The 27,875-nt window shown below is 43.3% G+C and overlaps 1 protein-coding gene across 1 annotated transcript; it reads left to right on the top strand.

The window, feature by feature from the left end:
* On the top strand, window positions 1-24,777 carry LOC100194732 (checkpoint suppressor 1-like). Its single transcript, NM_001139762.1, is given in 4 exon segments — window positions 1-106; window positions 19,960-20,526; window positions 24,310-24,332; window positions 24,566-24,777. Coding segments are annotated over 2 exon segments (555 nt in total). The 5' UTR covers window positions 1-106; window positions 19,960-19,977; the 3' UTR covers window positions 24,316-24,332; window positions 24,566-24,777.
* Window positions 24,778-27,875: the final 3,098 nt, after the last annotated feature.

The following is a 27,875-nucleotide window of genomic DNA, read 5'->3' as shown; positions in this document are numbered from 1 at the left end:
GCTCAGTGGAGGGAACTGACATTGCAGACTAGGCGAGGAGAGGTAGAACTATCGGAGAGGAGGAAAGGAAGGAAGGGGCTCGTCTGGACAACAGAAGGATTCTAAGGTGACTTTATGGCTCTTTTCAATCGCTGTCTGTGGTGATGGTGGGGGGAGGGGTGTGTGTGTGTGTGTGTGTGTGTCTGTATGTATGTATGTATGTATGTGTGTGTGTGTGTGTGTGTGTGTGTGTGTGTGTGTGTGTGTGTGTGTAGACTTTAGCAACCAAAGGAGGTTAAGTGTTGACATGTGCTGCTTCTGCACTTCTAAGTAGAGAGACAGTGTGTTTTTCAGTGTGTTTTTCAGTGAGACAGAGCGAGGGATAGTTATGTGTTTGTTTTGAAGGGAGAGTAAAGGGGAAAGTCTAAGTGAGTGTTGACAGTCGTAGACTGGAGGGAAGGGGTCCAGAGGAGTGTACACTTTTAAGGGAACAGGGGGATCCCATCCACTCATGTTAGGAGAGAAAGAGAGAGTAAATTGAGAGAGAGAGAGAAGAGATGGGGAGGTTTTAATCAGCTGAGCTCTGTGGTTTAGGGTTGTTGGTATACTGTACACTGTGTCCATGGATAGAGAGAGAAGAGTGATGTTTTAGTCAGCTTTGGGTAAAGGCTTGTAATGCATGTGGATGAATAGAGCTGTATGTCATAGCTTAGATTAAGAAGGGACTCTTGTATGGGGATAAGGGGCTGGGTACTGTACGTGCGAGTGTGACAGGCGGCAAATAGGTTGAGAGAGGCAGATCTGATCAGACGCACAGCAACAGTGGAAAGAGCGCGTGGCACAGGGTGAGCACTATCACATCACATTACACACACACAGACAGACACACACAGACAGACAGACAGACAGACAGACAGACAGACAGACAGACAGACAGACAGACAGACAGACAGACAGACAGACAGACAGACAGACAGACAGACAGACAGACAGACAGACAGACAGACAGACAGACACCACATCTCTCTCTCTCTCAGAATATATTTATAATAAATGGACTCCCTAATCGTGGAGTGTGTGTATTCGCCAGCATATCAGGGCCACTGTGTTTGATAAGAGTGAACAAGCATGTCTGTCATTATTGCGTGTGTTTCATGTGTTTCGTCTGTTCACCAGCATCTCTTTATTTACACGTGCAACAGTACTTGTTTTTGTATTATCGTAGAATCTTGTGTGTGACTTTCCATGTGTTTGTTCACCTGTCCTTAATCTGTGTGTTTGTTCGAGTGTGAGTGTGTTTACATCTCTGTCTGTGTGTAAATGTGTATCCACGGCAGCGCAGGGAATGTTCACTTGTTAGACAGAGTGTCAATCTCTGTCTCTGTCTCTCCGTGTCTGTGGTCTGTGTTGGTGATTGGCCCTGCTATTTTTATATATTAATGAGTGAGAGGGTGGGGGACAGGAGCGTGTGCAAGGGAGAGAGAGAGAGCGAGAGAGAGAGAGAGAGAGAGAGAGAGAGAGAGAGAGACAGCCAGAGAGAGAGCGAGAGAGAGAGAGAGGACAGCGAGAGAGAGACGGAGGGAACAGAGAGAGAGAGCGAGAGAGAGAGAGGACAGCGAGAGAGAGACGGAGGGAACAGAGAGAGAGCGAGAGAGAGGACAGCCAGAGAGAGAGACGGAGGGAACAGAGAGAGAGAGCGAGAGAGAGAGAGAGAGGACAGCGAGAGAGAGACGGAGGGAACAGAGAGAGAGCGAGAGAGAGAGAGAGAGAGAGGACAGCGAGAGAGAGACGGAGGGAACAGAGAGAGAGCGAGAGAGAGAGAGAGGACAGCGAGAGAGAGACGGAGGGAACAGAGAGAGAGCGAGAGAGAGAGAGAGGACAGCGAGAGAGAGATGGAGGGAACAGAGAGAGAGCGAGAGAGAGAGAGAGGACAGCGAGAGAGAGACGGAGGGAACAGAGAGAGAGTGAGAGAGAGAGAGAGAAAGAGAGGAGACAGAGGGAACAGAGAGAGAGAGAGAGAGAGAACCTGTCGTGATCTAGTGTAGTTCATTCATAATTCACCCGCCCCACCCTATGGCATCGTTCATTCAGATAATGACCCCCAATGGCTGTGTTCATTTAGGATCTCAGCCCTATATCACCCTGCTAGTCTCAATGAAGAGACCCCCCTATGTAGGAGCGCTCACTGTGTCTGGACTCCAAACACCCTGTAACTGACGTTTCCCCGTACCCCCCACCAACGTCAATACACGCCTGATGCAAAAGTCCGATTTCCATGTCATATTTAATTGAAATGAGCCTTCATTTATCCCAGATAGAACATCTGCTTGATCAATTGCTTACCAAAGACAACTAATGCTGGGCTACAGCTGTTGGTCCTATCGTCCTCTTTATCGGTTTCCAGCACTGGTCGGGTCTAGTCAAAATAGACGTGTCCAGTCCTGTGTAGTCTGGACGTGAGAGTGAAGGCCAGTCACTGTTATAGATACCATCCATCCTAAACCCAGTGGGTCAATAACGACTTTCATTTGACACACAGGTCAGCAGTAACAAAGACAGTCATTTCTCTCTTTGAGCTAATATCACATACACCCTCCTCCTTCCTTCTCTTTCCTCAGCTCAGCGGCGTGCGTTTAGTGCTGTGTTAATGCAGTCTAAAGCCGTATAGTGGAACCACTATTAGAAGAACCATGGTCTTTGTGTCCCCCCCCAGGTTATAATTGTCATTGACTCTTCAATAGCCACCCTGCTGTGTCCGAATGGAGTCATTGTCCACAGCACAGCGAGCCTGGCTCAATTAGCTCCACTCACGTCAGGAAGAGAGCGCCCGGCGTGTGTGTGTGTGTGTGAACAGTGTGTGTGTGTGTGTGTGTCTTGCTAACTAACTCAGTCCTTATAAAGCTCGGGTAAAAATAGAGCGGGATGAAAAAAAAAAGGTTTTATATTTTGAGAGATGTTCTCATTTCTAGCTGAGGTTGCTGACAGATTTGAAGGGATGATTTTGGTGTGTGTGTGTGTGTGTGTGGAGTGAGTTGAAGGAGTGTGTCGGACAGGAATGCCACTGCTTGTGTGGAGAGGGCTCTGTCTTGTGTTTTTGTCAGATAAGATGTTCATTTCCCACATCTGACTTGTGTGTGTGCACATGTGTGGGTTTCTGTGTGAGGGTGTGTGTTGTTCTGTTTGTGACTGTGCATGATTGCGTGTGTGGTGTGTGTGCCGGTGGAGGTATGGCGTGACGCTGGTTGCTAAGCGAGGCAGGGACGTGGGTGGAAGGATTTCCTGTCGACAGGAGAGTTTGCTTATGCGGGGACAGCCATGCCGAGGGGATGTGTGTGTTGTGTTTTTCTGTGTGTGTGTGTGTGTGTGTGTGTGATATTTGCCTTGATCACTCATCAAGCAACACACACACTCATGAGTAGTCTCTCACTTCGCTGTCTGGACAGGCAGACCAAACACACACACACCACTGTAGGCCAGGGGCATCCAATTTGGAATAGCCCATACATCTATAAGTGGGTGAATGATTGGGCATCATTTGATGTGACAGGCTGGCCCTTCTACTTTCGTGCCAAACCTCCTAGTCTGTTGACTGTTATTTGGGTTGCATAATGTCCTGGCTGGCGTAATTTGGCTGTTCTGTTCTTTTAGATGGACCTCGTGGCACATCCCCCAAAACCCCCATGACGTTATCCCCATAGCATGGACCTGCGCTCTCTCTCTCTCTCTCTCTCTCTCTCTCTCTCTCTCTCTCTCTCTATCCCTCTCCTTCTCTCTCTATCCCTCTCCTTCTCTCTCTGTCCTCTCTCCCTCTCCCTCTCTCTCTCACTCACCCTCTCTCTCTGTCCTTCTCTCTCTCTCTCTCTCTCTCTCGCTCCTTCTCTCTCTCCTTCTCTCTCTGTCCTTCTCCTCTCTCCCTCTCTCTGCAGTGATGTCATGTCTGTTTTATTGTGTCCCACACGTGAGGGTTGCCATTGCCATATGCACCATCGGCATGGCTCCCACCATAGTTACGTAATTGACATTGAATGAGAGGGAGGGGTGACGTCAGTCCCTCTGGTCCTCTCCTCTCCTCTCTGGCTAGCTACAGTGATGTCATAGTTAGAAGCAGCCATACAAAGTCATGGTAGCTAGCTAGAGGGGAGGAGCCAGAGTGTTTTTCAAACTACCTCAGGACCAATCAGATTGATCTAATGTGTTTACCTCCTTTGCGTCATCCCTCTATGGCAGACATTGTTATCAGAGGCATTTAACACACAATCAGGGATTTGGCCCCGTCACTTCATTCAAATAAGATGAGGGTTTGGGGCAGGAGAAATGTAATATCACTCAAATTCGTAAATGGAGCAATGGATACAATGATTGACAGTCCATGAGATCATATTTTGAAGCTATACATTGTTTGTACACAAACACATTGTTTACTAACGATGGAGGAAAACAACTTAATATGGTTGTTATTCTATCTTTTGGCCGCCTTTCCTTCCAGTTCTCTGCTGCCAATGACTGGAACGAGTTGCAAAAATCACTGAAGCTGGAGTCTTATATCTCCCTCTCTAACTTGAAGCATCAGCTGTCAGAGCAGCTTACCGATCAGTGTACCTGTACACAGCCCATCTGTAAATAGCCCACCAAACTACCTCATCCCCATATTGCTATTTATCCTCTTGCTCCTTTTGCACCCCAGTATCTCTACTTGCACATCATCATCTGCACATCTATCACTCCAGTGTTAACGCTAAATTGTAATTATTTCGCCTCTATGGCCTATTTATTGGCTTACCTCCCCACTCTTCTCCATTTGCACACTGTACATAGATTTTTCTATTGTGTTATTGACTGTACATTTGTTTATGTGTAACTCTGTGTTGTTGTTTTTGTCGCACTGCTTTGCTTTATCTTGGCCAGGTCACAGTTGTAAAGGAGAACTTGTTCTTAACTAACCTACCTGGTTACATAAAGGTGAAATAAAAATAATATATATACATATATATATATATATGGTAGTACAGTAGTTGTTATTGTACAGTAGTTATTATATGGTAGTACAGTAGTTGTTATTATATGGTAATACAGTAGTTGTTATTATATGGTAATACAGCAGTTGTTATTATATGGTAGTACAGTGGTTGTTATTATATGGTAATACAGTGGTTGTTATTATATGGTAATACAGTGGTTGTTATTATATGCTAATACAGTAGTTGTTATTATATGGTAATACAGTTGTTGTTATTATATGGTATAACAGTGGTTGTTATTATATGGTAATTACAGTGGTTGTTATTATATGGTAGTACAGTAGTTGTTATTATACGGTAGTACAGTGGTTGTTATTATATGGTAATACAGTAGTTGTTATTATATGCTAATACAGTGGTTGTTATTATATGGTAATACAGTGGTTGTTATTATATGGTCATTACAGTGGTTGTTATTATATGGTAATACAGTAGTTGTTATTATATGGTAATACAGTTGTTGTTATTATACGGAAATACAGTAGTTGTTATTATATGGTATAACAGTAGTTGTTATTATATGGTAATACAGTAGTTGTTATTATATGGTAATACAGTAGTTGTTATTATATGGTAATACAGTGGTTGTTATTATATGGTAATACATTAGTTGATATTATATGGTAATACAGCAGGTATTATTATATGGTAGTACAGTAGTTATTATATGGTAGTACAGTAGTTATTATATGGTATAACAGTAGCTGTTATTATATGGTAATACAGTAGTTGTTATTATATGGTACAACAGTAGTTGTTATTATATGGTATAACAGTAGTTGTTATTATATGGTAATACAGTAGTTGTTATTATATGGTAATACAGTAGTTGTTATTATATGGTAATACAGTAGTTGTTATTATATGGTAATACATTAGTTGTTATTATATGGTAATACAGTAGCTGTTATTATATGGTAATACAGTAGTTGTTATTATATGGTAATACATTAGTTGTTATTATATGGTAATACAGTAGTTATTATATGGTAGTACAGTAGATATTATATGCTATAACAGTAGCTGTTATTATATGGTAATACAGTAGTTGTTGTTATTAGGTAGTACAGTAGTTGTTATTATATGGTAATACATTAGTTGATATTATATGGTAATACAGTAGTTGTTATTATATGGTACAACAGTAGTTGTTATTATATGGTACAACAGTAGTTGTTATTATATGGTAATACAGTAGTTGTTATTATATGGTAATACAGTAGTTGTTATTATATGGTAATACAGTAGTTGTTATTATACAGTAATACAGTAGTTGTTATTATATGGTAATACAGTAGTTGTTATTATATGGTAATACAGTAGTTGTTATTATATGGTAATACAGCAGGTATTATTATATGGTAATATAGTTGTTATTATACAGTAATACAGTAGTTGTTATTATATGGTAATACAGTAGTTGTTATTATATGGTAATACAGTAGTTGTTATTATATGGTAATACAGCAGGTATTATTATATGGTAATATAGTTGTTATTATACAGTAATACAGTAGTTGTTATTATATGGTAATACAGTAGTTGTTATTATACAGTAGTACAGTAGTTGTTATTATATGGCAGTACAGTAGTTGTTATTATATGGTAATACAGTAGTTGTTATTATATGGTAATACAGTAGTTGTTATTATATGGTAATACAGTAGTTGTTATTATATGGTAATACAGAAGGTATTATTATATGGTAATATAGTTGTTATTATACGGTAATACAGTAGTTGTTATTATACGGTAATACAGTAGTTGTTATTATATAGTAATACAGTAGTTGTTATTATATGGTAGTACAGTAGTTGTTATTATATGGTAATACATTAGTTGATATTATATCGTAATACAGTAGTTGATATTATATGGTATAACAGTAGTTGTTATTATATGGTAATACAGTAGTTGTTATTATATGGTAATACAGTAGTTGTTATTATATGGTAATACAGTAGTTGTTATTATATGGTAATACAGTAGTTGATATTATATGGTAATACAGTAGTTGATATTATATGGTAATACAGTAGTTGATATTATATGGTAATACAGTCGTTGTTATTATATGGTAGTACAGTAGTTGTTATTTAATGGTAGTACAGGGGTTGTTATTAAATGATAATACAGTTGTTATTAAATGGTAATACAGTAGTTATTATATGGTAATACAGTTGTACTAAACTAATAAGGCATATATACAGTACCAGTCAAAAGTTTGGACACACCTACTCATTCAAAGGTTTGTCTTTATTTTGACTATTTTCTACTTTGTAGAATAATAGTGAAGACATCACAACTATGAAATCACACACGGAATCATGTAGCACCCAAAACAGTGTTACAAAAATCAAAATATATTTTATATTTGAGATTCTTCAAAGTAGCCACTATTTGCCTTGATGACAGCTTTGCACACTCTTGGCATTCTCTCAAACAGCTTCACCTGGAATGCTTTTCCAACTGTCTTGAAGGAGTTCTCACATATGCTGAGCACTTATTGGCTGCTTTTCCTTCACTCTGCTGTCCAACTCATCCCAAACCATCTCAATTGGGTTGAGGTCAGGTTATTGTGGATGCCAGGTCATCTGATGCAGCACTCTATCACTCTCCTTCTTGGTCAAATAGCCCTTACACAGCCTGGAGGTGTGTTGAGTCATTGTCCTGTTGAAAACAAATGATAGTCCTACTAAGCACGAACCAGATGGGATGGCGTATCGCTGCAGAATTCTGTGGTAGCCATGCTGATTAAGTTTGCCTTGAATTCTAAATAAATCACTGACAGTGTAACCAGCAAAGCATCCCCACACCATCACACCTCCTCCACCATGCTTCACGGTGGGACGCACACATCTGGAGATCATCTGTTCACCTACTCTGCATCTCACAAAGACACGGTTGGAACCAAAAATCTCTCATTTAGACTCATCAGACCAAATTTCCACCAATTTTATGTCCATTGTGCGTGTTTCTTGACCCAAGCAAGTCTCTTTTTCTTATTGGTGTCCTTTAGTAGTGGTTTCTCTGCAGCAATTTGACCATGAAGGCCTGATTCACACAGTCTCCTCTGAACAGTTGATGTTGAGAAGTGTCTGTTACTTGAACTCTGTGAAGCATTTATTTGGGCTGTAATTTCTGAGTCTGGTAACTCTAATGAACTTATCCTCTGCAGCAGAGGTAACTCTGGGTCTTCCTTTCCTGTGGCGGTCCTCATGAGAGCCAGCTTCATCATAGCGCTTGATGGATTTTGCAACTGCACTTGAAGAAACATTTAAAGTTCTTTACATTTTCCGGATTGACTGACCTTCATGTCTTAAAGTAATGATGGACCGACATTTCCCTTTGCTTATTTGAGCTGTTCTTGCCATAATATGGACTTGGTCTTTTACCAAATGGGCTTCTGTATACCACCCCTACATTGTCACAATAGAATTGATTGGCTCAAACGCATTAAGAGGGAAAGAAATTCCACAAATTAACTTTCATCAAGGCACACCTGTTAATTGAAATTCATTCCAGGTGACTACCTCATGAAGCTGGTTGAGAGAATGCCAAGGGTGGCTACTTTGAAGTATCTCAAATATAAATGATATTTTGATTTGATATTCTATATAATAGAATAATAGAATATCCCAGAATGTACCTTTAATTGTCTAAAGGGAGTGGTAGAGGCTTTTGTCTTGAGAATAGCTTGTTTAATGGTCGTTTTATTGTCTTATGCTGTTCTGTTGTAAGAGGGAGATTAGACGTCAGCTGTGAGGCCACTGAGACCTGTAATCGCTGTGCCGTTGTAGCGAGGCCACTGAGACTAAGACTGGCTTTGAAACTGATCTCCCTCTGTTGTGTCTCGTGTGTGTGTGTGTGTGTGTGTGTGTGTGTGTGTGTGTGTGTGTGTGTGTGTGTGTGTGTGTGTGTGTGTGTGTGTGTGTGTGTGTGTGTGTGTGTGTGTGTGTGTGTGTGTGTCTGTGTGTGTGTCTGTAACTATGTAACCGTAGATGCAGTTTTTTGGTGTCTGACCGTTTGACCTCTGTTGTTGATGCTCAACTGAGAACTAACACAAATCTGAGAGGGGAAAAGTGGAGGAAGAGAAGGAAAACAAACTGAGAAGGAAGAGGTTGCGACAGAAACTTGGTGACGTTTGCGATTGTAGCCAAAACGTCTGGTTTTTAAAAAGTCCCAAATAAGTGGAAAAACAGAGAGCAGCCATCTAGTTCTGTGTATCTGGGATTAGAAAAGTAGCTGTCTGTTTTATTCCGAAGGTTTTGTGGCTACACCCGTCTATCGCTGACTCCTGGTCTACAGTCTCTTTAACTGGCTGCGCGCACACACACACACACACATGTACACACACACTGGACTCTCCGAGTCTGAGGAAATCAGAACGGACTTAACCCTTTGTGTGCTGTAGACAGCCAAGCAAATACATTACAGTGATTTTCCAGCGATTATCTGATTACTGTAAGAACTCAGCTAGACTAAGGCTCAGTCCCAAATGAAACCCTATTCCCGACATAGTGCACTACTTTAACCAGGGACCGTAGTCCTCTAGTACAAATTAGTGCACAATATGGGGAATAGGGTGCCATTTGGGACTCTTCCTTAACCTCTCAAGGACAAACCAAACCACACAGCCGTGGTCTAGCTCAATGACCACTATTCAGACACTCAATCCCAAAGTTATAATCACACTCTCAAACTTACACCCTGACACAATAGACATTGGGTATGGACTTTGTTTTGTTCCAAACGTGGTTTTGGTCACGGAATGTTAACCACGGCCACAAACAGTAGAACTCAAAGCAGCATCATCACACTTAAAATCCCTAAACTGATCCTCTGGCCCCTCCTTCTCTTTTTCCTGTCTTCAGGTCTCCCCTCTGTCTGTCTCTTTCTCTTTCTCCCTCTCTCCAACTCTCCCTCTCTCTCTCCCTCTCTCTCTCCTCTCCCCCCTCTCTCTCTCCTCCCCCCTCTCTCTCTCTCCTCTCCCCTCTCTCCCCCCCCTCTCTCTCCCTCTCTCTCCTCCCCCTCTCTCTCTCTCCCTCTCTCCCTCCCTCCCCCTCTCTCTCTCTCCCTCTCCCCCCTTTCTCTCCCTCTCTCTCCCTCTCTCTTCTCTCCCCCTCTCTCTTCTCTCTCTCTCTCTCTCTCTCCTCTCCCCCTCTCCTCTCCCCCTTTCTCTCCCTCTCTCTCCCTCTCTCCTCTCCCCCCTCTCTCTTCTCTCTCTCTCTCTCTCCCCCCCTCCCCATCTCTCTCCCCCCCTCTCTCTCTCTCTCTCTCCCTCTCTCCTCTCCCCTCCTCTCTCTCCCCTCCTCTCTCTCCCCTCCTCTCTCTCTCTCTCTCTCTCTCTCTCTCTCTCTCTCTCTCTCTCTCTCTCTCTCTCTCTCTCACTCAGCATGTGTCTGTCCATGCGGGGGCCTGTTCCCTGGCAGGACGAGGGGAAAAAATACCTTCCCATATGATATAAACACAGTGGGCCCAGCAGTGTGTGTGTGTGTGTCACCTGAGACGACGGCTGGGCTGCACCATAGCAAATGGGAACAGCTGCCTTCCAACCATTGGTCACGAGTGTGTGTGTGTGTCTCCCGTGTCACACACATTCTCAGATCCTACACTAACCATCTATTAACAGACACACAACACAACACAGCACAACACAGCACAACACAACACAACACAACACAACACAACACAGCGTGCTGACTTACAGTACAAGTACACTCTCAACCTCCCTAGCATCTCACAGTCAATTTTGCCTAACATCTTTAGACCAACAGAGCAGCACTTTCCCTGACGATTAATTCATAACAAAAATACAGTGATTCAAAATAAACATTCAATTCAATACTGTTACTCATCACTTTCTCAGCTGATTTGACTCAAGCCAAATTCTGCTCTGCTCCTCTCTTGTGTAAGAGAGTGTGTGTTCACTCTCTCTCTCTCTCTCTCTCCTGTCTCTCTCTCCTCTCTCTGTATATCTCTCCCCTCGTCTCTCCCCCATCTCTCTCCCCCCTTCTCTCACACTCTCTCCCTCCCTCCATCTCTCTCTCTGAGGGAATGTCCTTGGCCCATCTGACTTGCGTCCTCCCTCTGAGCTGTCCGTCAACCCCCGGGGGCAGGCCTCTCCCCTGCCAGGCAGCCAATCAGAGCAGGAGGTGTAAATGATGTCAGATAGCGTATGGTCTGAGAGGCGGGGCCGCCCTCCAGGTGATCCATTATAAAGACACCTCTTATTATTATTATTAAGTGTTGGAGGGGCCACTGTAGGAGAGGCCCTTAATGAAAGTGGAGCCGGGAGAGAGTGAGCAGTGTGTCTGTGTGAGCGCGAGAGCTGAATATTCAGCAGCTGCTACCAGACTTGCTGACTCCTCGTGTTCATGCTCTGAATATAACGTATGATATAAGGTTTACACACCAACACGCCTCAGATGCGCTCTGAGAGGGGATGCGTGTGCGTGTGACCGTGCGTGTATGCGTGCGTGTGTGTTTACAGTTTCTGCTAGGAGTTTAGTAACTGAGCCACTGGATCCTCTTTCCCAGTATCTTGCTGGTGTACTGTAAGACACTGTAAAGAAAATGGGGCGGGGGGGGACTTCAGGAGAATATAATGCAGGTATGCAGGAGTTTACCGGGGAGATTTAGGAGGTGGAAAACGGGGAGAACTGCACGCGTTTGGAGGAGACTGTGGTAGATGAAACACCACGGCAGTGCATAGCAGACAGACCTGCGTCCCAAATGGCACCCCTATTTGTCCTAGTGCACTACTTTAATCAGGGCCTCAGTGCACTATAAAGAGATCGGAGGGAATAGGGTGCCATTTTGGATGCAGGGAGACTTTATAGGAATGTAGACGGAACAGAGGGACTCTAGAAGTGTGTTAGGGTTCTGAGAACTCTGGTTCTGATAGGAAACAGATTGTTGTTTTTCCCCCTCAGATCTCTGGTGGTTGTGTCTCGGGTCACGACTCTGAGGAGAGGGTTGAGGCCTGCTTTGATGATGAATATGGATCAGGTGCTCTAAATGTCAGCTCCCAGTACTTCTTCTCTGCTCTCATCCTTCTTTCTTTCTTTCTTTCTTTCTTTCTTTCTTTCTTTCTTTCTTTCTTTCTTTCTTTCTTTCTTTCTTTCTTTCTTTCTTTCTTTCTTTCTTTCTTTCTTTCTTTCTTTCTTTCTTTCTTTCTTTCTTTCCCTGTCATCTGTGCAGTATCCATGGATCAGGCCTTCTCCTCTCCTCCATCCATCTCTTCCCTCTCCTCTCATCTCATGTCCTCTCATCCCCCATATCCCCTGGATGAAGCCCTCTCCCTGAGCTCCACATCTAATCATGGCACCATCATTTCTCACGCTAATTCTTTTGGCAGGGCCTGTCAAACAGCATACGCTAGAGGACACTGTGACTTTGAGATGCTGCTAATGACACAAGGATATTTCCCCCTCGCTCTCTGGTGATTAGAGAGAGAGAGAGAGACAGGGAGAGAGGGATGCAGGGATATGAGTGGGAGAGGCAGAGAGAGATGATAGGAGCAAGGCCAGATTACCGAACAGGCACACAGGTCTACGTCCCCCAGGGCCCCCAATCTCCAAGGGGCCCCCAACAAAAATAATATTATTTTATTTTATTTTTTGGGTCCCCTGGAGGTCGGGGCCCCCCAGACTACATACAATATCAGTCAAAAGTTTGGACACACCTACTCATTCCAGGGTTTTTCTTTATTTGTATTATTTTCTACATTGTAGAATGATATTGAAGACATCAAAACTATGAAATAACACATATGGAACCATGTAATAACCAAAAAAGTGTTAAACAAATCAAAATATATTTTACTTTTGAGATTCTTCAAAGTAGCCACCCTTTGCCTTGATGACACTCTTGGCATTCTCTCAACCAGCTTCATGAGGTATTCACCTGGAATGCATTTCAATTAACAGGTGTGCCTTCTTAAAAGTTAATTTGTGTAATTTCTTTCTTTCTTAAAGCGTTTGAGCCAATCAGTTGTGTTGTGACAAGGTAGGGGTGGTATACAGAAGATAGCCCTATTTGGTAAAAGACCAAATCCATATTATGGTAAGAACATGCAGGTCAGTCAATGCAGAAATTTAAAGAACTTCGAAAGTTTCTTCGAGTGCAGTCGCAAAATCCATCAAGTGCTATGATGAAACTGGCTCTCATGAGGACCGCCACAGGAAAGGAAGACCCAGAGTTACCTCTGCTGCAGAGGATAAGTTCATTAGAGTTACCAGCCTCAGAAATTGCAGGCCAAATAAATGCTTCACAGAGTTCAAGAAAGAAACACATCTCAACATCAACTGTTCAGAGGAGACTGTGTGAATCAAGCCTTTATGGTCGAATTGCTGCAATGACACCCCTACTAAAGGACACCAATAAGAAGAAGCGACTTGATTTGGCCAAGAAACACAAGCAATGGACATTAGACCGGTGGAAATCTGTCCTTTTGTCTGATGAGTCCAAATTTGAGATTTCTGGTTCCAACCGCCGTGTCTTTGTGAGACGCAGAGTAGGTGAACGGAGGATCTCCGCATGTGTGGTTCCCACCGTGAAGCATGGAGGAGGAGGTGTGATGGTGTGGGGGTGCTTTGCTGGTGACACTGCCGATCATTTATTTAGAATTCAAAGGACTGTTGTTTGTTTTTCAACAGGACAATGACCCAATACACCTCCAGGATGTATAAAGGCTCTTTGTCCAAGAAAGAGAGTGATGGTGTGCTGCATAATATGACCTGGCATCCACAATCACCTGACCTCAACCCAATTGAGATGGTTTGGGATTAGTTGGACCGCAGAGTGAAGGAAAAGCAGCCAACAAGTGCTCAGTATATGTGGGAACTCCTTCAAGACTGTTGGAAAAGCATTCCAGGTGAAGCTGTTTGAGAGAATGCCAAGAGTGTGCAAAGCTGTCATCAAGGCAAAGGGTGGCTACTTTGAAGAATCTGAAATATAAAATGTATTTAGATTTGTTTAACACTTTTTTGGTTACTACATCATTCCATATGTGTTATTTCATCGTTTTGATGTATTCACTATTATTCTGCAATGTAGAAAATGAGTAGGTGTTTTGAGACTTTTCACTGGTACTGTATGATAGTAAAATGTGTAGTATTGCAGGAAATTAGCTTGAAAACGCCAACGTTTTCTCTCAGCCTCATTTCAAAATGTGAACAGTAGCATGGGGGGGGGGGTGTCCGGGGTTGCCCTGGGTAGAAGAAGATGAGCCAATGATAATCACAAGAGAGAGGTGAAGGAGTGCGTGAAAGAAGGGTCGGTTAACTGCAAAACTCTTTTTATAGCCTTCTTTATGTGGCAAAGCACGTTGTGATTCTCATCCACTTTCTCAACTAAACTTGCTGGGGAGCAGAGGAAGCCAAAAGTGGGCGGGTCTCTGTAACAGCCGTTTCAGGGGTTGTTGCCATGGCATTAAGTGTCGTGGACAAATTGTTGGCTAGTGGCTGAGGGTCCGTGCTGTTGTTTGATACAGATAAGTGGAGGAGCCAGAGGAGAGAGAGAGAGAGGTGGAGAGGCCTACAGCGTACTGTGTATTAAATGCAGAGCAGGCTACTCTGTGCAGGCCCAGCCAACCACTACTCTGTGCAGGTTCAGTCAACCACTGCTCTGTGCAGGCCAAGCCAACCACTACCCTATGCAGGCCAAGCCAACCACTACTCTGTGCAGGCCAAGCCAACCACAACTCTGTGCAGGCCAAGCCAACCACTACTATGTGCAGGCCAAGCCAACCACTACTCTGTGCAGGCCAAGCCAACCACTACTCTGTGCAGGCCCAGCCAACCACTACTCTGTGCAGGCCCAGCCAACCACTACTCTGTGCAGGCCCAGCCAACCACTACTCTGTGCAGGCCCAGCCAACCACTACTCTGTGCAGGCCCAGCCAACCACTACTCTGTGCAGGCCCAGCCAACTTTCCCACTTTAAAGCTTTCAAACACACATAAAACCCATCCAGTTCACTCTGTCTGTCTACGCCCACCTCTTTTAGAGTAAAACCAATGAATCTTCAATCTAGTCTCCTGTTTTAATTTGTGCAATGGCTCCTTTGCATATAGGCTATACCTTCTGAGCTGGCCATATATCAAACATACACTAATACTTGAACACACACTTGTGTAAAGAACACAGAGTGCCAGGAGGGAGCTGCAGTAACTGTCACAACAGAAGAATTGTCTGGAAGGTGTGTGTCTGGAAGGTGTGTGTCTGGAAGGTGTGTGTCTGGAAGGTGTGTGTCTGGAAGGTGTGTGTCTGGAAGGTGTGTGTCTGTGTGTGTGTGTGTGTGTGTGTGTGTGTGTGTGTGTGTGTGTGTGTGTGTGTGTGTGTGTGTGTGTGTGTGTGTGTGTGTGTGTGTGTGTGTGTGTGTGTGTGTGTGTGTGTGTGTGTGTGTGTGTGTGTGTGTGTGTGTCACAGAGACTCTGAAATACAGAAGTTAAAGGGCCTTTGGGCTTTAAAAAAAAATGTTTAAAGCCTGACCTGAGGCCAGTGCACAGCGCTCAACGTTAGCCTTAGAGTCATAGTCAGTCTGCTCTGCTGTCTGTGTGTGTACTCCCCTAAGAGGGCTGGAGGCTGCACACTCACCGGTCACCTTCACTGCACTATACTGACCTCAGATCAGCCAGAAGAGTTAGGGTTGTTTGTGTAGAAGTCTAGTCAGTTCAGGGAGAAAGGGAGTGGTGACTGTAGAATCATAGTGAAGGCTGCCTTTCTGTGTGATGTGTCATATTATGGTGATTGACAGAAGGCTTAGTAGCGTGTCGTAGGCTTCTCATTTATTTCCACTGTTACTGCTGACAGCTAATCATTTGTTTGATACATGTGTCTGTGACTACTTTTGATTCGCACTTCAATTAATTACATTCTGTATGGCATGTTAATACAGCATATTGTTCTTTCAAGTGCTGGTCATGTGTTTGATAGTGTGTCTTTGATACTGCAAAAACTAGGTCTCTCTGTGGTCTCTGTGTGTGTGCGTGTGTGTGTGTGTGTGTGTATTCCTGGGCAGCTCTTAGGAGGATAACACAATGAACCCTGACCTCTGTCTAATAAACTCCCTAGGCTCTGTAGCAGGGCGAGAGGCAACAGAGAGACACACACATACACATACACCAACACACACACACACACACTGGACTATCCTGTCCCATTGGTTAACTGGCCTCACATGTTTGCCCTGTGGAGCCCTGCTAGTTGTTGTCAAGGGACTGCAGGGAATGGAAACTGAAACTGATTTCATTGACTCAAGCAGCTAGAGAAAACCACAACCTTTTGTACACCAATGTTGAACACACATAGGGGGTTATTATTTACTCACCATCTCTCTCTCTCTCTCTCTCTCTATCGCAGGGCCCATAGGGCTCTGGTCAATAGTGGTGCACTACAGTAATAGGGTGCCATTTGGGACGCACGTTATGAGATTTTGTATTCATTCTATTCTCCCTTCAGTGGCCAATTCACTGAAGGCTTTGAAAGGACTGTATGGTCTCTGGTTTATAATGTATTCTCAATTAGAGTCAATTAACCATGTGAACCTGGCTGACCTGAGCACAGTTTTGACACCCTCTTAATAGACTGTCTCGCTGAGGAGTTCATTAACCTCTTCACCCCTGTAAACATTTGGTCCTCGTGCCACTCATTATAGAGAAGAGGTGTAGGTTGTAAGAGAGGCGAAGGGTTAAATACACACAGTTCAAACTCACAGACAAACACACACACACACACACTCACTCACACACTTAGCCAACGCTGCTGTCCCATGGTATAGAGATACTAAACCACTGGGCACTTCCTGTTTCACACTGTATTTAAATAGTGTATCCCTGACATAGCTCATTCTATAATTTCTACTGTTGTACATTGGATTTTAGTTCAACTGTTTATACACACCACATATGTATTTATATATTGTATTCTTGACATAGCTCACTCTAATATATCTACTGCTGTACATATCATTCTTAGTATATCTAGTGTAAATTCATCTGGTGTAGATACATAGAGATTACATTTGGATTACTGTTACAGTGCTGTTTGAGTTGTTAATTAGATTCATTCCAATGATACTTGATTTCTTTATTTTATTCTTGCTTTAGATGTTGTATTATTTGTGTACTCGTTTGACATTTTACTACGTTGTCAGGATCTAGTAACATAAGCATTTCGCCGCAGCCGCCATAACATCTGCTAAACTCTGTATGCGACCAATACACTTTGATTTGATTTTGAAATATGATTCCACCTTCTGCAAATTTCCCACCCAACCAATGTTTGCTGCTTTGGGATTGTATTGTTGTCTTGGCACTCGTCTTGCTTTGAGAGGAGCCATCTTGTGCGGTAAGATGGACATCGGTGACCTCGTCAAGAGGTTTGGACATTGATGTGTGTGAGAATAGAGGCACCAGTGGTTCACTGGGGGATTCCATCAGACTCAGGAAAAAATTGGGTGTCAAGGTCAAGAAGGTCGTAGGGTCGTGTAAACAAGATTTTAATTAAACATGTACAGACACACACACACACAAGCATGCAAACACACACACACACACTGTCAGTCTGTCAAGCCTCTAGTAGGAAGTACCCCTCCCTTCAACGATCAAGTCTGAACTTGAGCAAGAACTCTCGTTGTCCTTTAACAGTCAGTCATCGGGGAGTTATATAAACGTTGTATAAAAGTTTGTTTAGAGCTCAAAGTGTGTTAAGGAGAGGTTTCTGAAAACTCCAGGTTCTGAATACACGGCTCCGCGCTGCGCCTCGCTACGGTTCGCACACACACTCATAACACAGGCCCTAACTGAAAGGAGTTTGTTGTCATAGCAACAGTAAAATTAGATGACTTTACTGTCAGCCGTAATGTGTCATGGCCCTGCCTCGCCTGCTGCCTTGCCTGCCGTCATGGCAACGTAACAAGAAAACGCTCCCTGTGTGTTCCGTTGTTCCCTTCTCCTCGACGACCGACGCCTCGACGACGTCCAACTGGGAACCATGTCACCCCAGTAACCTTCCCTATTCCCTCGCTGCCATCCGCACCTTGACGAGCCTGTCACCGCTGTATATCTCAACCCCTCGCTTACCTTTCTTTGTTTATCCCCTTTCTATTTTCAGGGCTTTTCAGGAGTAGGAATATCTATTGTCGAGCTTCGCAGGAGATTTAAATTCATTACAGTCAACGTGAGTACTGGTGCAACAACATGGCTCCGTCAGGTAGCTGCTGTTGAATCCCGGGGATATCAGTTAAGGAGGAACTATAGATAGCAGATATCTACAGACTGGAAGCTAGATGACAGATAAAGCTGCTCTAGGCTACTGTTTGGTTGTCGTATAAACACATATATGACTGCCATGGTCCATGCAGCCTACAGACATTTATGGAGGAAGAAAAGGTTCAATCAAATCAAACGTTATTGGTCGCGAACACATCTGCTTGTGTTTCTAGCTGCAACAGTGCAGTAGTACTGCATCTAGCAATACAAAAACAATACACACAATCCAGAAAGAAAGAAATGAAGAAATGCCGGAACGAATCGAAATAGCAACCCAACGATCAGATACATCTGCCTATCTGAAAGCGGCTTGGAATCTAAAAAAGCTTAAGGCTGTTTGGCGGCCATATGCACAGCACACTTACAATGTATGACTAACAGGCTCCGAGACAGTTTCTATCTACAAGCCATCTGACTGGACTGACCACCTGCTCTGATTCTCTGCACCTTAGCACACATCACAACTGCTGCTACCAGACTCCTATTCTCCTGCTCAATTTATACCCCCCCCCCCCTTCCCCAATACATGTGTAAATATTGGACTATAAATGTGCCTTCCTGTATTATACTTATGCTAAAATGTCTATTCTATTCTACTGAGCCATTTACTTTGTTTGTATTCTTATTTTCTTACTATTTAGTATTGTATGTTGCGTTGCCGAGAAGGAACCTGCAAGAAAGCACTTCGTTGGACGATGTATACCATGCGTTTCGTTTCCCTTACACGCGACTAATAAAGCTTGATACTTCAAACTACTATACACAATAGAGTCTATAGTCCCATGCGTATTTTTAGGAGAACAAGAGAAAACATATCGACAGATGTCAAAACCGTAGGCTAGTGCTTGGTGGCCACAATGTCTACCGTACAACCTACAGTAAATACATGTGTTCTATTCTATATATATATATAGCTCAGTCCTTGTAACTCGGTGAAGAAGAATTATCAGAGCAGGAAGGAAGAGTAGCTTCCCAAATAGCACCCTTTTCCCTTCAAAGTGGGCCCATAGGACCTTGGTCAAAAGTAGTGCACTGTATAGGAAATAGGATGCCATTTGAGACGCAGAGCTGTTGTTCTGTGGTGAAAGCGGCTCAGAGGGGGCCGGCAGCCATGGCAACGTGACAGCTGTCATAGCTAGGGGGGAAGGGGATGGATGTTGACAGCTGTCCGTCAATCAGCCAGAGAGAAGAGTCACATCGGGGGATGATTTCCTTGGCTCATAGCATGATCACACAGGGTGAGCTGGCTACTACATATCTCCTGCTGGGATTAATCCTATCCGTGTGTGTGTGTGTGTGTGTGTGTGTGTGTGTGTGTGTGTGTGTGTGTGTGTGTGTGTGTGTGTGTGTGTGTGTGTGTGTGTGTGTGTGTGTGTGTGTGTGTGTGTGTGTGTGTGTTCATTTCCATCTTGCGATCATCTTACCAACAGAAGACGCCACCTAACACAGGATATAAGCATTTACTATGCAGTCAATGTAGCTACCGTTCTAGCAATTCATCTGCAGTTAACTAATGCATTCTAACGCTCATCTTATCTTCACTGGTTGGTGGGATTGTTACAGCAAACATTCCTGAGGATCCCATCAAAACTGTCTCTCAAAACCCACTGTAGAAGCATCAGAGTTGCAGACATGACTTGATTCATAGTAACCCAGTCTTGTGCTCTCCTCCCCTCTCCCATCCAGGAGAGAGCCCAGGGCTGGATGGGACCCACCATGCCGCCCAGTAAGAAGGCCCAGAGCCCCAGCAGCGGTTTGGGAGCGACCCGGGGTCTGAGTCCCCTCTACAGGGAGGCGGAGGCAGCTGACCTGTCCCTGTCTCTGTCGGCCTCCTTCTCCAAGGCCGAGGACGAGGAGCTCACCAGCCTCTCCTGGCTCCACGAGAGCACAGACCTTCTCAACAGCTTCTCTCACTCGGGGCTCCGCTCCGTCTCCCCCCTGCAGGACCCCGACGGTCACCCTCTACCCCCCCACTCCCCCTCCTCCTCCTCCCCTTCCCCCGACCCATGTGATTCTTCCACATACGACCTGGCCATGGGAGCCAATCGGAAGCCTCCGTACTCGTTCAGCTGTCTGATCTTCATGGCAATAGAGGACGCGCCATCCAAGAGGCTGCCGGTGAAAGATATCTATGGTTGGATCCTGGAGCATTTCCCGTATTTCGCTAGTGCCCCTACTGGTTGGAAGAACTCGGTGCGCCACAATCTGTCGCTTAATAAGTGTTTCAAGAAGGTGGACAAGGACAGGAGCCAGGTAAGGAGGAGGCTAGCAAAGGCACACGCACACGTACGCACACGCTCACACACACACACAACACACCCAGCTGCACCACACTCTCTCGCTCTCTCTCCCTTTCTCTTTGTTTGTTTGAGGTGCTTGGACGCATTTCAAATTCAGTTATCAGGAGAACAGCCATTTCAATCTCAGAGTCAAACACATCCAGTATTTTGTCTACACATGTACAAGGAATTGCTTTATCAATACTTCATCATCTCACTGAATTCCAACTAAAAAGCAGAAGTTTGGAGTTTTCTGGAGGGAACAGCCTTTCAGTTTTGATTTAAATCTTGATATGGTTTCTTCTAAAGGCTTAAATATTTCACTAATCATTCTCCTATTTCAGGAGCTGGTTATATATACGCTATATATTTATAAGGAAAATAATTCCCATAACCAATTAATACTAAAAGTTGTATTAACATTAATGTCAAAAGATATCAGATATCATCTGCCCATGGGAAAGTATAAGTAAATCCTGGAAGAAAGGGATAACCCACACTCACTGAAGTATTCTTTACGTTTTAACGTCTTGTTTTTTCAGCCAGGTCACCCGTGATATAAGTCATTATTCGACATCCATCCATGTCTGAGGATGTCGTGAGATGACGTGAAAACACTTCAAAATTTGACGTTTGGGACAACTTTGAAAGCTGGCGTTTGAGGAACATAGCTGAACGTCTAATTCTGGCGTTTAGACTGTGAGAGCTGGTTGAATTGTTTTGCAGCAGAGGTCAGAACAAAGGGACGTGTTTCGGCGACAGCCGAGCGTTTGGAGAACAACAGACTTCCACCCGTATTTACAGATGACGTCACATTGTAGTACTGCTGCTTTCTTTTTTCACAATCATTATTTACAATCATTACTTACATACATTATTTACATACATTTCCTACTGTTTTCCACCAAAGATCCTGTTGCTCAAAGGCAGAAACCTAACAGAACTTCTTCATTCAAGCCTCTACGGCTCTGTTCGTAAGGCATAGAAATTCTTCTCTGTCACTTCCTCATTTAAGTGGCTGTACAACTTCTAAGCCCTAGAACCTCAGTTGGCACATGTCATGTTTGACCGCATTAAAGTGTCTGGCTACAGGGGACAGTTCACTGTGATGCATTTCTTTCTTCGCCCTCGAACGGGAAAGAAAATGTATGTCAGGGGTAAAATTTCCTGTAAAACAAAATTTGTGGTCTATTTACTCAAGTGCCCATGTGGCTATTATTACGTCGGGAAGTCTAAGAGAGAATTTGAAAGTTCGTATTACAGAGCACAAGAGCAGAGCACCCCTGTAGCCAGACACCATGTGTCTTCGAATGAAGTTCATATGTGAGAATTGCCAGAACAATCCGAGATGCCAAAAATATATTTTGCTCCCTCTGGCATATAATTAACCATAAGGATTATATTATGTACACTATACAGGCTTTAGCTTGTGCGTTAGATTCTTTATGAAATGGACTTGTGAGCTCTAAACTACATTTGACCAGCACATGAACCACGGCCTTTCCCTTGTGAGTGAATGTGATATGTGGAAAGACAAAATGTACAAACTGTATCGTGTGTGTGTGTGTGTGTGCGTGCGTGTGTGTGTGTCTGCCCTTAAGTTACTCTGTCATCTGGCCCCTTGACTACAACTGCATAGAGTTTGCCTTGTATACATATCTCCATAGTAACTAGGTTGCAGTTGACATAAAAGTATGCTGTTGCTGTGGCGACGGGAAAACTGATTTGGCTATACTGGCTTTGAGTGTGTGTGCCCGCCCTTGGGTTTGTACAAGAATGTGTGTGTGGGTGTGGGTGTGTGTGAGCGTGTGTGATGGCAAGGACAGAAAGGTGCAGTTGGCAGGGACATTTTTTTCCTCTCACACAGTTTAAGACAGCCAATTAGTTAACTCCTCAATTCTGTCCAATACCCGCTCAGCCCAAACTGACTACCAACTGTTACAGGAACAGGAAATAAAGCGTTACATAAAGACACATGCCTCGGTATACACACAAGAATATGTGCCTGCGTCTTAAAACAGGTATTTTACCTGAGAAAAAAGGCTGGTTTGTATGGAATCATAATGATGTCAACTGTGTAATTTCAAGGAGAGACTAATGTAGCATTCATAGCATAGCATTCAACTACTGTCTTTCTAAGGAGAAGCTGTTTTTCCAGTTTTTTTCTTCTCCATTTTAAATGCCTTTTTCTATAACTGGCTTTACTCTGTCTGTTTGTCTCTGAATTGAGCACGGTACGGGTCGGGTAAGCATTTTTACATTGCATTATATTTCACATTAACATCAAGCTAGTGGGGAGGGACAATCTTCCAATTGGATTGGGGTTTATTATAGTGAACAGTCTTGGTTGGTCCATGGGCTAAGTCCTTGCTAGGTCCACGGGCTAAGTCCTTGCTAGGCCTTGGCTTGGAAGAAAAAAGTATTTTTTGCAAATGCACCAAATTATATTTCCATCAATTTAGAGAGGTGGAGATTATTATGACAAGACATTATTTGTTCCAGAGTGTTTCTGGGTCATATCCAGTCAGACAACAAGACTACTGACTGGGGTTAGCTTATTGTAAGCCTGTGCGTGTGTGTGTGTGTGTGTGTGTGTGTGTGTGTGTGTGTGTGTGTGTGTGTGTGTGTGTGTGTGTGTGTGTGTGTGTGTGTGTGTGTGTGTGCTCGTGTGTGTGTGTGTGTGTGTGTGTGTGTGTGTGTGTGTGTGTGTGTGTGTGTGTGTGTGTGTGTGTGTGTGTGTGTGTGTGTGTGTGTGTGTGTGCGCGTGTGTGCGCGTGTGCGCGCGTGTATCTGTGCGAGACAGCCAAAGGGCTCAAGTCTCACGGTTTCCATGGTGTTGTTTACAAACAGGATTCCTCCATTGGTGAATGAGAAGCCTTAATGACAGGACACGGTGTTGTGCACATAACACATGCACGCACACACACACACAGCATCATATTGGTTATGAAATCAAAGCTGAAATGTGGGTTATGAAGAAGCAGTTCTGCATGAGAAACAGTTCAAAAGGAGCTATTTCGTAAATCCAATACTCTCAACGCTTTCCCAAGGTATTGTGATCAGACAGTTATCTAACCTAACCTTGCCTCTAGTGTATGAAACAACTTTGAACTAAATCTCTGTTTTCATTGTTGGCTAAAGTGGAAACAGACTGGTAACCAGGCTAACTCAAGATCCATAGCAACAGATCTCTGGTAAAAGTGGTGTTTCATGGTCTACATGGAACTCAAAAGGTTTCTACCTGGAACCTAAAAGGTTTTTTCAAAGGGCTCTCCTGCACTCTAAAAATGTGGGGTTCAACAAGGGTTCTTCTAAGATCCTCAAAGTTCTTCAAAGAATCTTAGAGTTCTTGGGACTGAAAATTGCCAGCAAAAGGTTCTTCCAAGAACCCAATAGGAGGTGGGGTTCATCGAGGAGCCTCCTTAGTTGGTGAGGGTTCTTGCAGGAACCTAACTGTCCAACTGAAACATTTAGATTTGAATTTGGAAGGGCAGCAGGTGCAGGCACTTAAATTGAAGAGATCTTTACATTTTCAGTTAAGGTGTGTCCCTTGTATGATCTAAATTGATATTGTTTTACGATGATACCATCTTTCTTTTTATATTTGTGCAAATCTTTCTAAAACAGAAAATGGACACAATTCAATGGATACCAATCAACGAAGAGGTAAGAATATGTAGGCTATAAGAATATGTTGAAGGCTAGCTGTATTGAGTGCAGATGACTAAACTGCTCACCTTTGTGTCTGTGTCTGCAGGTATGAAAAAGAGGCATACAAAGGTATGTCAATAGGTATTGGTATGTTATTATGCAGATCACATTTACCATATTTCTCTCTTACCTCTTCAATGAATATACCATAGGCCTCTACATTATGGATGAGGTGTGTGTATGAAAACCATTATCAAAACAGGTTCTTCAATTCCCATTTACCACAAAAAACAAGGTATGAATACTGTAGTGTGCATGTTTTGTTAATCATCTGTTTAATTACTATTATTTGGGATTCACAGACTTCACCCTCTCTACACCTCTGATGAATATAACAGGAATCCTGTTTGATCACCAGGCACTGCAAAATCATTCTGTCTGTGGATACGGAGAACATCAACACATTAACATCAACACGCCATTGGACTTGGGGTTCTGCTGGGAGTTGACATCATATTTACATTGTTTTATTCTGCTTTGCCACTAAAATCATAATAAACACTGAGAACTAAAATATAGTGTTGTTATTGTTATGCATATTATTCAAAATGAACCCCAAAAGGTTCTTCAAAAGTTTCTTTGTGGATCCATTAAAAGGGGTTCTTTAAAGAACTTAAAGAACGTTTAAAGAACGTTTCAATTTGAAGAACCCCTGAAGGATACTCCAGGAACCTTTTCTTTTTAGAGTGTATGGGGACAGCTGTAGAACCCCTTTAGGTTCTACACTGTGTTCACAATTATTAGGCAAGTCAGTATTTTGACCATATCATCATTATTATGCATATTTCCCAACTCCAAGCTGTATAAACTGGAATGCTTATTGGATTTAAGCATATCAGGTGATGTGTATTTGTGTAATGAGGGAGGGTGTGGCCTAAGGAGATCAACACCCTATATCAAGGTGTGTATAATTATTAGGTAGCTTCTTTTCCTCAGGCAAAATGGACCAAAAAAGAGATTTAACTGACTCTGAAAAGTCAAACATTTTAAAAAGTATTTCGGAGGAATGCAGCACTCTTGAAATTGCTAAGATATTAGGGCGTGATCACAGAACCATCAAACGTTTTGTTGCAAATAGTCAACAGGGTCGCAAGAATCGTGTTGAGAAAAAAAAGATGCAAATTAACTGCCAAAGTGTTGAGAAGAATGAAACGTGAAGCTACCAGGAACCCATTATCCTCCAGTGCTGTCATATTCCAGAACTGCAACCTACCTGGAGTGCCCAGAAGTACAAGGTGTTCAGTGCTCAGAGACATTGCCAAGGTCAGGAAGGCTGAAACCCGACCACCACTGAACAAGACACATAAGTTGAAACGTCAAGACTGGGCCAAGAAATATCTGAAGACAGATTTTTCAAAGGTTTTATGGACTGATGAGATGAGAGTGACTCTTGACGGACCAGATGGATGGGCCCGTGGCTGGGTCAGTAACGGACATGGAGCTCCACTTCGACTCAGACGCCAGCAAGGTGGAGGTGGGGTACTGGTATGGGGTGGTATTATTAAAGATGAGCTAGTTGGACCTTTTCGGGTTGAAGATGGACTCAAACTCAACTCCCAAACCTACTGCCAGTTTTTAGAAGACACTTTCTTCAAGCAGCGGTACAGGAAAAAGTCTGCATCTTTCAAGAAGACCATGATTTTTATGCAGGACAATGCTCCATCGCATGCATCGAAGTACTCCACTGCGTGGCTAGCCAGTAAAGGCCTTAAAGATGAACGAATAATGACATGGCCCCCTTCCTCACCTGACCTAAACCCTATTGAGAACTTGTGGTCCCTTCTTAAACGGACGATTTATGGTGAAGGAAAACAGTACACCTCTCTGACCAGTGTCTGGGAGGCTGTGGTTGCTGCTGCACAAAACGTTGATGGTCAACAGATCAAGAAACTGACAGACTCCATGGATAGAAGGCTTATGACTGTTATTGAAAAGAAGGGTGGCTATATTGGTCACAGATTTGTTTTTGAAATGTCAGAAATGTTTATTTATACATTTTGAGTTGTTTGTTTATTATTCTCACTTTAACAGATGAAAATAAACAGGTGAGATGGGGAACTTTTTTGTTTTTCATTTAGTTGCATAATAATTCTGCACACTAATAGTTGCCCAATAATTGTGCACACATAGATATTCTCCAAAGAAAGCCAAAACCTCACTTTTACTTCCTTAAATATTCAGGTTTGAGGTTTATTAACATTTTGGATTGACTGAGAGCGCTGTAGTTGTTCAATAATAAAATGAATCCTCAAACATACAACTTGCCTAATAATTGTGCACACAATGTAGATCCTTTTTTACTAAGAGTGTAGGGCTGGGCACAGCAGGTGAATAAAAACAGATCCTGTGTTTTCAATGACTCTTCGATGTATTTGGAACAAAGAGTTCTCTGATATAACCTTGTCTGCCATTATACTATGATGCATTTTTGAACCATGGCAACACTCGGATCCCTGGTATGTGGTTGGTTGAAGAGGTCTACAGTATTAGGGTCAGTAACAGCAGGACCATTTCATATCTCCCCCCCCCCCTCCCCCTTCTCTCTCTGCTCTCTGTCTTCTTTTCCTAGTGGGTCCCAGACTACAGACTACAGTTTATGTAACAGAGGAAACAGATGTGGGGAGCATACAACTCCTCTCTTTCTCTCTGTCTTCCATTCAGTCTGTCTGTCTTTCATTCTCTCTCTCTCCCTCTCTCTCTCTCTCTCTCTGTGACGTTGACAGACTGAGTTGGCCTGGACTAGAGGTCTGCTGTGGGACCGATTTTCTTCATCCCGCTCCTGCTGCGTTTCATACCGCGCCCCCTCCTGCTGACTTCTTGTCTGACTCCAACCCACTCCCGCAAGAAATGGCCCCGAATCCGACTGCAGTCCCGCAATGTTATTTTAGGTGTATGTGACCCAGCTCGCTTTGCAGCCCAGGTCCCAGTAATTTTGAGACCACACATATAGGCGTAATTGATCTTGCACGCCTCAAGGTAGGCCACTGAACGTAAATCAGCAAGAATTAGGCTATTAGAGTTTGTGAATATTGCTAACAAACAGGTGCTTTAACACAAGAACACATACAAGAGAGAAAGACGACCGTTCGAAATAATCTGCGGGACAAAAAAATATTTTAATTCCAAAGTTGTCTGTCTGACCGCCCGCTCCTGACCGCAGCATGAAAAATGCTCTCAGCCTGGCCACAGGTCCCGTGGGAGGCCCTCGGGAATGTAGCTCTCTAGCCTACACCACTCTGTATACTCTTTACAATCAGTGTATTTCTGTCTTTTCACATATTTGTGCTCTCTGTTAATAGTGTCTATTAAGACATATGTTTCAAGGTTTAAGTTTTGTTCTAAACTGGGTGGTTTAAGCCCTGAATGCTGATTTGGCTGACAGCCATGATATATCAGACCGTAAACCATGGGTATGACAAAACATTTGTTGTTACTGCTCTAATTACATTGGTAACCAGTTTATAATAGCAATAAGGCACCTCTGGGGTTTGTTGTATATGACCAATATACCACGGCTAAGGGCTGTATCCAGGAACTCCAGGCAAGTGTTTAAATTGTGCAGTATTAGCAATAGTAAATAAGAGTGTGGTAGCAGCAGTTGTGATGTGTGTG

This window comes from Salmo salar, chromosome ssa15, assembly GCF_905237065.1.
Source record: "Salmo salar chromosome ssa15, Ssal_v3.1, whole genome shotgun sequence".
Classification (NCBI taxonomy): domain Eukaryota; kingdom Metazoa; phylum Chordata; class Actinopteri; order Salmoniformes; family Salmonidae; genus Salmo; species Salmo salar.
This window is presented reverse-complemented; position numbering and strand designations above follow the sequence as displayed.